This window comes from Dromaius novaehollandiae, chromosome 2, assembly GCF_036370855.1.
Source record: "Dromaius novaehollandiae isolate bDroNov1 chromosome 2, bDroNov1.hap1, whole genome shotgun sequence".
NCBI classification, from domain to species: domain Eukaryota; kingdom Metazoa; phylum Chordata; class Aves; order Casuariiformes; family Dromaiidae; genus Dromaius; species Dromaius novaehollandiae.
In genome coordinates this window covers 168735786-168747972 of record NC_088099.1, presented here as the reverse complement: position 1 = coordinate 168747972, position 12187 = coordinate 168735786, and the positions used below count along the sequence as shown (strand labels likewise).

Sequence of the window (12187 nt, the reverse complement as noted above, 5' to 3'; positions counted from 1 at the left end):
GATGAAAGGCCGAGAAGAAGCGGGTTTGCGACTAGGGCTAAGAGAGGGAGGCACCAAGCGAGCGGTGGCACGGCCCCTACCATCATGCTCTTCGATATAGGGCTTGGGTTTCTTTCGCAATTTGGACTTCTTCTTACTGTTCCTTTCCAGGAGCTCTTTAATGTGCTGTGTCACTGGGAAACAAAAAAGCGAGGAAGACAACAGGATGGAACAAAAGAGAAAACGGCTGAGGGGGGCAGGAGCCCTGCTTCCGGACCGCCCGGCCGAGCCGGAAACACGGCTCCCGCCAACGTCGAACGACGGGAGGGCACCTCCGCGGGCGTTAGGCGCCGGCTTTCGTCGCTGGCGCACCAAATCCAGCAGTGACGGCAGCAGACGAGCTTCGGACACCTCCCCGCGGAGCCGGCTTCGCTTGGCACGACGTATCGTTTTGCCTATTTTTTTTTAAGCTGAGGAAACGCAGCCGAAGCGTTTGCACGGCCTGCCGCCCTCCGTGGACCGTCCTACGGCCCGGCCGAGGCTCCTGCTTGACCCCAGGGAGCTGAAGAGCACCTGGACATGCCCCGGGACCACTCAGGCTCCATCTCTCAGACTGATTCACAGCACCGTTGAGGTTGGGAGGTGCCTCTGGGGATCATCTAGTCCAACGTCCTGCTCTAGCAGCGTCACCTACAGCAGGTTGCCCAGGACCGGGTCCAGATGGCTTTTGAGGATCTCCAAGGATGGAGACACCACCAAAGGTCGTCTGGACGAGGGCACTTGCACCTGCAAACCCCTCGAGCCCCAAGACCCAGGGGCCCCATCCTCCTCTGGGTCATCCACCACCCATGGAGAGAGAGGATACCGCAGCCGTGCCCTGCACCTCTCTGCCCTAACTCAGAGCAGCGTCCAGGCAGAGCAGATGACCCCAAGGAGGAGGAAAAGTCGGACCCGTAACTCGCACGCGTGGTCCGTGGAGTTGGATCGCTGTGCCACACACGGGGAAGCCGGATGCGTGGCATCTACTCGGGAGCCAGCTGAAACCCGGAGAGGAGACCGTCCTCCCCGCACAGACGGACCCCTGATGGTCCCCCGAGCCCTGCGGCTCCCAGGCCACGTGTCCTTGCTGCTCACCCCTAAAACCGCCCGCGGCCTTGCCGCTTTTGAGTCCTCGCCATCTGCCCTGCCGCAGCCACGTGCTCCCCGCGACGTGTCCTGGACTTTCTGCTCTACAACCTGAAATCACAGCCTGACGCTGACGGCGTCTAGAACAAGCAGTTTTGGGCTGGAGCTGCGGAGCCGGACAGCGTGGAGGTGGAGGGAGGGTGATTCACGCGCTGCCGTATTGCACATGACGTCTAGAGGGAAATGCCACGTTTTCTGGGTCAGAACTGAAGCGCGACGGGCCGAGGAGGTGTTCAAAGACACCTGCTCCCGCTGACGCACCGGGGTGGTAAGCAGGGAGGGCTGGGACCGGCCGCCTCCTGCCCATCGTCTCTTCCTTGGTCCCTTCGCCCCTCAACGAAAGCACGGGGATGTCACCGCTGGCTGCATCTGCTCCTGGACGGAGCGGCCCCGTCGTGCCTTCCCTTCCCATTCCCAGTTTGAAGGCCAGGGCTCTCCCAAGCTCTCTGCCTACCCAGAGGTGGGTCCAGCTGCCCCAGGAGAGCTGCACGCCTCCGGCACTGCCTCCAACCCCGGTGCAAGCTGGTCTGCTCCGGTACGAACGCTACTCTCCCCCGACACTGCAAACGTTGCACTAAGTTTTCCCAATTCCATCCTCTCCCACTGCCACCAACGCAACGCTCCCTGCGGAGTCACTGCTAACATGCATCAGGTTTACTGCTGCACGCCTCCGGGAGAGGCCATCACGGTGCTTACGGTGTTCGGCAACAGCCGCGTGTCGCAGTGACGGAGTACCGGCAGCTGAGCGCTGCAGCATGGTTCAGTCCTGGAAAGGGACTCCATGCCGATGCTGCCATGCCAAGAACCCGCCGCCCTGCAACACCTCTGCCAGCCGCCAAGGACGAGCAACAGTGGGAGAAGCGGGCGGCTGGCAGGAAAGACTCAACCACCTGCCACCGATGGATGACCTGGATCACTCCGACTCTCTGAATCTGGTCCCCCGCATGTTAATTTAGTGATATTCAGCATTCCTCCTGGGAACCGTGGGGTGCTAGCAAGGGAAACCCAACTACCCTGAACAGGCTCCTCCAAGCTGGCACCCGTGCGTGACAGCAGAGCTTGAACCGCCCAGCAAACACGCGGGCGATGGATACTGCCGGAGGTGAGTGAAATGCAGAGCTCTGCTCACTTGGAAGCCTCCCTAGGAAGGATGAGTGCCCAGGAGCACGGCGGTGCCGCGGAAATGCCAGGCTGAGCTCGGCGGTGCTCTCGCTCGTGTACGCTGCTGCGCTGCCAGCGGGCCTACTGCAAGGGTGTCGAAGCTCATTTTGTGTTGGGTGTCATGCTGGATTTCCGTGCGCCAGAGAGGAAAGGCCAGTGCTAAAGCCAGGATCACATTCACCAAGCCCCCGGGCAGGTTATTTACAGGGCTTTTGCCCACGTCTCAGCAAGGACACAATGCACATGAATGCAAAGGGGAGGGGGAAAAAAAAAAGGGTTGCAATGTCAGCAGGGGCAAAAGCATTGGCGGTGGTTTCTCTCTTACCTTTTGTGTCATTCACCGGATCCATATGCCTGTAAATATATCCTTCTAGATAGGAATGGAATTTGGGAGTGGGTGGGAAAAAGGCCAGACAAATGGCCATGAGCTCCCAGCCCCGGGCCAGGCTCTCGTAACGGAAGTTCTCGGTGGTCTGCCGGCACAGCTGGATGTAGAGCTCATCTCGCAGGCCCTGCATGCTCCAGCCTTTGGTGGCGATCTCCAAGGCCACGTTGAGTTGGTCCGTCTTGGCCCGCCGGTCCCCCATGTACATCTGAATCAGTTTAAATATCTCGCACGCCTCCTTCTTGACGTTGCGGTCGTTGGTCATGATCATGGGTTTCTTGATGGACTCGCTGCTCCAGGCCAGCATGTTGGCGATGGACACCTTCCTCCGGAAGAGCCCTTGGGTGTGCTTGTTGAAGTGCTTGGAAGCCCAGTTCTCAATGTCCGTCTCCGAAGAGGGCTTGCGCAGGTTGAAGGTGGGGAAGACACAGCTGGCGCTAGGCATCATGTTCCTGTTCTGTCTGCTGCTCTCGAACTGGGCGCAGGCACCGAGATCCTCCGACTAAGAAACAACAGCCAGACAAGTCAGTGTTACCGACGGCACGGTCCAGCCAGGATCCTTGCACACCGCGAACGAATCAACTGTCACCGCGTGGAAAGGTCACCCAACACTCGCACCAAGAGCTGCATCCTCTCGAGAGAGCTGCTCATAAATCACATCGCAGCAAACAACGCTGCTGCGGAGAGTCATGGGTCGCGAGCGGAGCGCTCCAGCAGCCCCACGCCACCAGCCGAGGGGGTGCACGGCACCAGTTAGCACTGGGAGGGAGTGGGTCGGGGGGAATAAGTGAAACCACCCAGAAGCCAACGTGTCAGACTCCACTCACGGCCAGCACCATGGTCATTCATGCTTTGTAATCACGGACAAAAGAAGCTAGTAACTATCAATAGCTGCAGTAACACAGAGTTTTGCTCCACGTGGGCAGCAAACGAAGGGGAAGTTGCATGAAACCAGCTTTGGCTCCCCAGGTCACTGGGACACGTGTCGCAGGCACCGTTTGCGGCGGCGTTGAGCTATCTGCCTCAGGTGCTCAACTGCGAGGGGACACTTACCTGCACCAGACCCCCTAGATAACCCCTTCTCCATGAAGCCACATCTGAGCATGGTCTTCCAGCGTCCACATGCCCAGAAGGAAGAGGCTTGTGGCCTGCATGACTTGGACTGAGTACCAATGAGTCCGAGCCCGGGACAGCCCTCTCCCACCTTTGGAAGCTGGCTACCATGCTGGCCAGGGTGGCCACGTCCACCAGGAACAGGTTGGACACACAGGCACTTATTCACCCAGCAAAATGTGAGCAGAAAGCGCTTTGCTTCTTCACAGCCCCTGTGCAGAGGGACATGAAGGGCCCAGGGTTCAGCCCCTCCTGCGCAACACCCAAGACAGCAAGACGGCTGTGGGTCAGCCGGCCAAGGCAGGTCAACCAGCATGAACCCTGCGTGCTACAGCTGGGGGCCCCATGAACCCCCAGAGCAGCTGTTGTAACAACCCGCCAGCAGCGGCAGTCTGGGCATGGAGAGGCAAATCAGGTTTTCTTCTGTTTCTTTTTTTGCAATAATTCAGCAAAAAATAATAAAAAAAAGAAAAAGTAGGGCCACATCATTGCATTTTGGATGGTAGCTGCAATCTAGGAAGTGTGATGCAAGGGTAACACTGAAGACGATGAACTCCCAAAATTTGATGCAGGCTCTAAGAGGGTTTTGGGATCCCAGGAGGCAGAGAGATCCTCAAATAGCTGAGGCCCGGCATGGAGAAGGTGACCAGGGACATAGACACGGAACTTGGATCAACTGCTCCTGGGTGCTGAGAGAAGATCTATGGGTAGGCCATGCGCATTTAACACACGAGGTATGAAAAACAAGCAAGGGGAAGCGTCTGCTGTGCTGCCCAAGGGAAGGTGCTGGGGAACGGCCTCTTTCACCACCCAGCACCGTATCTATCAGACAACGCTCATGCTCCCGGCGCACGTCCATGGGATCGCCAGGGTTTAGCGAGCAGGAGACTTGGCGGCTGAGCATGGAAGGGAGCTTCAAGGATGCCGAGCGCATTCGTATCCCATCTCGGCAGGCCTGACGGACCTGATGGGACAGGACAAGTCTTTGCAGGCAGAGTCGTGCTGGAGAGAATTGAGGAATGCAGAGAAAAAGGGGATATTGGCTGCTGGATGACTGCAGAGACTGGCGGGACTCGCGGACACGGCAGGGCTCGCCTGCCCCAAGTTTAGGGGAGCCTTCGGGTCATGCGGGGAGATGAGGATTGGCATCAGACACCCGGGGCTCAGATGGACGTGCCTAGAAGGTGCTGCAGGTGCCGGACTCCTGGGTCCCTTCTCTCTGCTCTGCTGCTAAGCCATTGGAGCAACAGGGAGGTGCAGCACAGCCACCTTTTCCCTTTGATTTTGAAGATTTAGTGTTTCTCTTCTCACCGAGAGAGAAATACCCAGTGCCCCAGGAGCCCAAGTGGTGTTTGCTCAGCTGACTGCACTGGCCTGGCTCAGGCCCTCGGCACCATTAATGCACCAGGTTAACGACCCATCCATTTCCGAGCCTGCAGATCCATCTGGGCACCGCTCTGCTCTTGGCGATGGGCATTCATTGGTGATGCGCCGACCAAGCCGTGGGCAGCCTTCCCACCGCTTCCCAGACATGGAGCCGGCACGCAGGAGCAATCACGGCCACGGACTCGCGCAGACTCCCATGCGCTGCTGGCCTCGCAGAGGCATGCCGGGATGCACGGCCGCGTCAAGCTGCGTTGGGCGAGTCTCAGGAGAAGAGGCTGTCCTGACGTGACGGGCTGTCAAGTCAAGGCTCCGAGTCGGGACTCGAAGCAGCTCTCACGAATGACTGTTACTTTCCCACCCAAAAAATAGCTTCTCTCATTAATGCATTTGGCATCTGAGCCCCCCAGCTCTGGCAGCGGGACAGCCAGGTCTAGACGGGAAAGCCTGGCATGCTTCCACGGGTGCTCAAACCCGCTCGTGAGACGTGGGACAGCTACGGTAAGTCAGACACCGACGATCCTCCTCTCAATAACCTCACACCTGAGGTGCTCGACACACACAGGGCCAGGAGGGACCTCTGCAATCCCCGGGAGCAGCGTCCACGGAGGACCGCAGCAGAGTGGCGGCCCGACAGTAGCAGAGCAACTGCAGTGGATGCCGGGAAAGAAGCTGAACCTGCATCTCCAACACCTGATCTACACCTGAATGCTCTTGAGATGCACAAGCTCCACAAGCAACAAGAGGTTTGCAGTAGGAGGTTCTCTAGCTGGAGCTGTGCAATCATGCATGTGCCCTGAGCTTTGCCACGTGCAAGCTGCTGCTCCAGGTTTTGGAGACCCCAGTGCCCATCTGCTGCTGCTGCTAGATGTCAGGGCTGCTTAGGTGTGAGATGAAGAAAGGCAGCGTTGCTCTGCTGTTCCTGAGTCGGGAGCAGGGAGTTACGCACCAGGTGAGTTCAGGGGTGCCAAGGCCTTATGGCTGGGCACAGGAACAGAGGAAAAGCACAGGGAAGTGCAAGATGCAAGATGGAAAGGGAAAGGGTCGGAGCAACCCAGAAGCACGTGAGGGCTGGCAGGTCCAGGAAGGGCGGAGGAAGCCTCCCAAAGCTCTGCCCTCATGCTAGAAAAGTTATGACACCAAGATGCAGCTTTGAATAAGTCTGTGTTTCTTGTCTCTCCACATACATCAGCCCTTAAAACCAGCTCTTAGTGCTACCGCAGGTCAGCAGGTCCCAGGGCTGAGAGGAACAAGCATGCCCAGGACTGGAGAGGGCCACCATCTCCTTGGAAGTGTCCCCTCCCAGTGCCAAGGTTTCCTCTCTCCTCTGACACTGCATGGGGGCAGGCAGCCCCCTCCGTGGACCTCTGGGCCAGGAGTGTCATGGCATCTGGGCATGGAGACACAAGAGGTGGATCCAGCCCCACAGTTTCTCTGGAGGCCACGTCACCCGAAGGCCCTTCTGCTTACTCCAACCCTCCTGGTTCACGGATGTGGAAACGCTTTCCCAGTTGAAGGGACTTGGGACTTTCAGAGGGGTGGGAGGAGATGCAGCATTTGCACTGAGGTTTCTGCCGCTCCGATGTCCCGTTATCCCTCTGCAGCCACTGGCAGGGGACCCCACTGCTGGGGCTCGTCCAAAAGCCGGTCGCTGAACTGCGATCTTGCCAGCTGAGCAGCGTGTCAGTGGGAAAGGCCAGGCTGTGGCTAAGCCATCGGTCCAGGGCAGCCAGGTTTTACCCAGCCAAGACTACCACCGCAGCAAGCCCCAGCCTGGCTGCCAGCACCAAACAGAAGGTCCCTGCAAAAGCATCTAAAGGCACGTTGCGTGCCTGGACCGGAGCAGAAGCCCACGTGGATCATGAGTGCAGACGGCGTGCTGGGCCAGGTGTCCCCCAGGGCCACCCTCCCCTATCACAGCGGGGATAGATGCCAGGAAAATGCTTCTCACCCCGAGGGTGGTCAAGCCCTGGAAGAGGGGCCCAGGGAGGTTGCGGGATCTCCATCCTTGGGGATATTCAGACTCAACCAATCTCGGCCCTGAGCAACCTGATCCGACACTCTGCTTTAAGCAGCGGGCTGGAGCAGAGGTTGCCGGAGAGCCCCTCCGGCCTCAGTTACTCTGGGATGCCGAAGTGAACGGACGCATCCGCGGGGAAGGAAGGCAGCAGCGACGGCGAGGCAGCATCGAGCCCTGCCGGCAGCGCGGCTGCATTTCCCCACACGCTGCCTTCAGCGAGCTGCCTCCGTCCCCCGCTATCCGGGTACCCCGCGAAGAGGAGGAATCTTCCAGGGGAGTTGCACAGGCTGCAAAACATGACTGGTCCTTTGCTGTTAGTGCCGATACACAATTAGCTTCAGCCCTAATTAACAAAGTCCTAAATGAACTTGGGGAGAGCGACAGCCTGGAGCTAAAACGCGGGGAGAAATAATGAAGCGTTAATGCCAGTTTGCCACGACCTCCCAGCGTGGCCTTGCTGTCTGCTGCTGAGCCTGAAGGAGGGCACTCATTTCGGGTCAGAAACAGGGAAATGTTCAAACCTGTCCCCCAAAAGCCCATGTCTGCAAGCCAGGCACGAGCGCGGCACTGGCTAAATCATCCTCGAGCTGTTGGGGGAGACGACAGGCGCCGGGCAAACTGTTTTGCTCCCATTTTCTTCTTTATTTCTGCTGTATCTTGCTATCGCAGCCAGGACAAGGACCATCTCTTCTTCCCTCGGTACAAAACACGTATCTAGGGCTGGTTGGAGGTTTGCTGCTCTCTGCAGACAGCCTGAAAGGCAGGCTTACCTTTGAACCAATATTTACGTTCCCCCAACCGATCGAGGCGGGTGGGACACCAAATTAAAGCCACGCAACAAGTTTTTGCCATGATAAACCTCAAAAATAAAAGATGAGATTGAACCACTTCCAAACATGGACAAATCCCTGGCCGCTGACATCTCCAGCGGCTGTGTGTTAGCTCTAAGCCCAGCCAGGGCACGGCGTGGGCCCTGGGCGAGTCTGTAATAAAACACATACTGTATAAATAAACACGCTCCAACGCATGAGGGGGCTCCTGAGTTACCAGGCCTGTGAATCTGGTCCTGGGAAAATGTAAAATGAGGGAAAAATTCAGGAGGGATGAAGAGTGGAGCAATGGCTGTGGGCAGAGAAGCAGCCCAGCCTCCCTGTAGCGCCTAGACTGGAGTTTTCCAGGACAAGAAGCATTGCCTTGCTCCAACCTCGATCTTCTCCCCCCGACCTTGCTCTCTGCCGTCCACCCTCATCCTCCCGCGGTCTCTGTCCAGAGCCGGCTGCCCAGCGCGGGAAGGGGAAGACGATCCAGCTGGCATCAGCGCCAGGAGAACACCGAGCACCCGTCCCCAGCGGCAGCTGGGCCACCCGCTTCACAGGTCAGTGCAGGAAACCTGGGAAGACCATTAGGGCTCTCGACATCAGCGAGTTTGACTGCAGATACGGCCCACAGGAGCAGCCAAAGTGGATTTGGAGCTTGCTCGGTTTTTGCTTTAAACCGTCTCCTGCAGCACTGAGTGCTTGGGGACACTCGATGAGAAAAGGTGTTTCTTCTGCTGCCTTTGGATACGATGCCCTTCCAGTTTCACTAAATCCCCCACAGGCAGAAAACATTTTCCAGATTATTCGCTGTTTCAAAGCTACCTCTGTGGTCTCTGCCCTCCTTTCTGATAACAGGCTCCGTCTTTTAAGCAGCTTTCCAGGTCTGATCGCTCTCATCAGGATAACTGTCCCTGTGCACTGCATCATCCATTTTTAAAAAGCCATTATACCTTTTCTCCTCTCATAGCATCCTTAAATCAATACCGCAGGCATCCAAAAGCCTCGCTTACTGGTTTGGCTCGAGCTGCACCTGTGGAGAGGTTCCTCTCGGCTGCTTTTTGTGATGCTTCTGCCCTCGCTCGTGCCGGGTTAATTTAGCTCCCTGCAGGCTGCAGTCGCAGCTCTCCTCCACGTACCCTGGTCCTGCCTCCCATGTGCGTTGACAGCGATAAATCCAACGCGGAACCGCGTTTGTACATGTTCCCGTGCGGCCGAGGGACAGGTTGTCGGAGCGGGAAGGTTTCTAGGCAATTTTAGGAGCAGCTACCCCCCACCGCAACCTCCCCGCTGGGACAAATAGGGGTTTCCAGACCCCGTCGCCGGATGCCGCTGAACGGCCGGAGGTGTGATTACAGATGCTGAGCAACAGCAGGCTGAAATATTCAGCAAGTCTCAGGGTTAATCAGCCCTCCGCGCCCCGGTGTATCTGCCACCTCGGTGCACACTTCATTTAGAGGATGAGGGTTTTTTTTTCCGCCGTGTTTAGCAGCGAGGTTATTTTTATTACTTAGGCAAGTCGAGTGGCTGGTGATTTACTCAATGCACAGCTCGGATTTAGCTGTTTCCAACGTCCCCCCGGGACAGGCTGGCTGAGGCCCTCCAGCTTCAGCCTGGTGGCACCCAAAGCCCAGAGCTCGCTGCGGTCGCGGCTGCCTTTGGCCCGTTGCCTTCAGCAAGTGCCGGACGGCAGCTCGATAACTCTTGGACCACGGCAGCTCTCCCCTGCCCAGGGGAGCGGATGGTTGCAAGCTCTTCAGACACCATCGGCAGCACAGCGGGGATGACGGGCACCTCCGTACGAGGAACGGGACAAGATCCTCGTCAGGCTAATTGGTGCTTCTTGTCCCTGCTTCCTCCTCCTCCGCAGCCCATCGCGGGGCTCCTCCAATCTGGGGGACGGAGCTGTAGTATCTGCACACGCAGCAACTACCCCTTGCCCAGAACAGGGCACGGCAGGTTGGAGAGGCTACAGAAAGCAGAAGCCCGTTTAGACGTGGCTCTAATCCAGCACGTGGCTCTACTCCAGCATCCAGGACAGACTGGGGCGTCTCCGACTCCTCCCTCCTTCCCGGTGGAGAGGGCATCCTGCCAGAGCCCGGCCGGGTGCAGAGCTGTGCCGGCTCAGGACAGGCGCTGGGAGGTGTTTGGAAAGCCACCCCGAGCAGTCTGGTTTCTCCATGCGACCTGCCCATCCACTCTGCCCGTTAGGAGCCTTCGTTTGCATGGGCGGCTCTTTCTTGAGTCCTTTCCATTCTGAGCTTGGCTTCTCCTGCTAAGATTAGGTCTTTGGGTGCTGGAAGGAGAACCAGGGGCACCAAGGCCACCACCAAGGCTGGTCCTGAGCAGGAGAACATGGGACTTCACCCTCCAGTGGTGCAGCCCTGGGAAATACAAGTGTCCACGAGCCTGAACCCCAGCAGGTTATTACAAGAAATCTTTAGAAACTTGATTAAAAAAAAGTGTTGATTCTTGATATTCAGCCGGGAGAGCTGTGCATGCAGAATGGGAGCTTGGGGGGAGACAGGGAGTTGGGAAACTGGTACAAAAGCCAGAGCCACAGGAAGGGGCAGGCAAGGAGGAGGGAGAAACGCCAGCGAGTATCCTGAGCTCGCCTGGCCGCGTCTTGGGATCCCGCTCACTTGGCAGGTCACTGAAGGATTTCAACATTTTTTTTGCTAGAACCATCTAAAGCTTTTGTTTAGCGAAGAAGGAAGTGGAAGGTCATTCATCAAACTCCGGGAGATTCGGGTCTGCCCAGGGACTGCACAGGATCGATGCCACCTGCGAGCGCAGGTCTGCTGCGAGGACGAAGGCTGCGAGGAAGGAGCTGAGCAAAAAAGCAGGGGAGGAAATACTGAAGGGAGAGGGAAAGAGCCATGAACGAGGCGAGTGCTCTGCAGAAGGGAACGCACCAGCACGGAACAGTGAAGCCTCAAGCAGCTGACAGGCTGTGCCCGAGGGGGACCAGCTGCCCCTTTCTCTGCAGAGATGCTCCTTAATTAAATGCTTGCTCCCCACAACCACGTACCCAGCAGCTCTGTGCCCCTGCCGGGTGCGTGGATGGGTGGGTGGGATAACTCATGGTAAAACAAATACACCAAGACTCAAAGTCATGCTGTGCCCACCAAGGTGGGCAATAAGTGTCTGCACAGGCATGCTCAGCTCCAGTGCACACAGAAACACAACTCAGGCAGCTTTAAGGGAAAAGGACTAAGCCATGTTGAACTCGAATTTTCCAGGGGTTGAGACCCTGCAGACAGACAGTTACAGCAGCTCAGATGATGCAAAACCAGCTTTATGGGGGTACTCGACTGAAGTCAGCATGCGCGTGGCAGGGCTCGGACAGAGGCGAGCCCCCGGCGCTCAGTATTTTCACGGGTTCGATCGTCTGGGAGCGGAGACGCCGGGATCAATAGCATATCTGGTTATCTGGGTCCAGTGCAGGAGCTCCACAGCCGCGGGGGACTGGAGTCAGAGTGCCAATGCCGTCCACTCAGATGAGCACATGGCCTCTGCGACCAAAGTACGCGATAACTGCTAAATCGAAGGGCCAGCAGTGGGTTTTAAGTGGTCCAATATCTCAAACCACTAAGGCTATGAACAGATTGGTGAGTAAATCCTCATTTCTGGTGGAGGAGCTCTTTGAAAAATCAAGCAGGCTGAGAAACCAGAAAAGGGGCCGTTTGTTCTTAATGCCCTCTCTATATATCCAGCTACGAGACTGCAGGAAAATTGGCTGTGCCGTGGCAGCTGGGGGCCCTGGGTAGGGATGGTCTGGGAGACAAGAGGATTTATTCCCCTCTTTAGGATGCCTGCAGGCTTGCACCAGAGCAGCCAGATTTTTTAACCATGTTCTTCCATGCTAAGTGTATGATGGTTTGTTGATATTGGTTCTTCTGGAGACCTCTGAGGCCCAGGAGCGAAACCTGCCTCGTGATATTTGAGGCCACCTCGGAAGCACTACGGAGCAGCCTGGGCATTTATCCCAGGGCTCCCTGGATGCCGCGGTTGTGCTAAGCGCTCTCCGGCACGGTGGCTGCATAAACCTCCGCTTCCCAGCTGCAACGTGGAAAAACTGAAGCTCCTGAAAAAGCCCTTTCCGTCCCTCCTTCACAGCGTGTGGAAGAGATGCAACCACAGCCT

At 57.3% G+C, this 12187-nt stretch overlaps 1 protein-coding gene across 2 annotated transcripts in view; it reads right to left on the bottom strand.

Annotated features, from left to right (window-relative positions):
- Window positions 1–12187, bottom strand: part of ARHGAP39 (Rho GTPase activating protein 39) — a 150999-nt gene that overhangs the window by 6330 nt on the left and 132482 nt on the right. The window contains exons 5-6 of one of the 2 annotated variants that reach the window (XM_064507950.1): window positions 2651–3212; window positions 81–173 (exon numbers count right to left, since the gene is read on the bottom strand). In XM_064507950.1, the coding sequence (XP_064364020.1) occupies window positions 81–173; window positions 2651–3212 (655 nt within the window). The remainder of the gene's footprint in view (window positions 1–80; window positions 174–2650; window positions 3213–12187) is intronic. The other variant, XM_064507951.1, reaches the window with a different exon arrangement.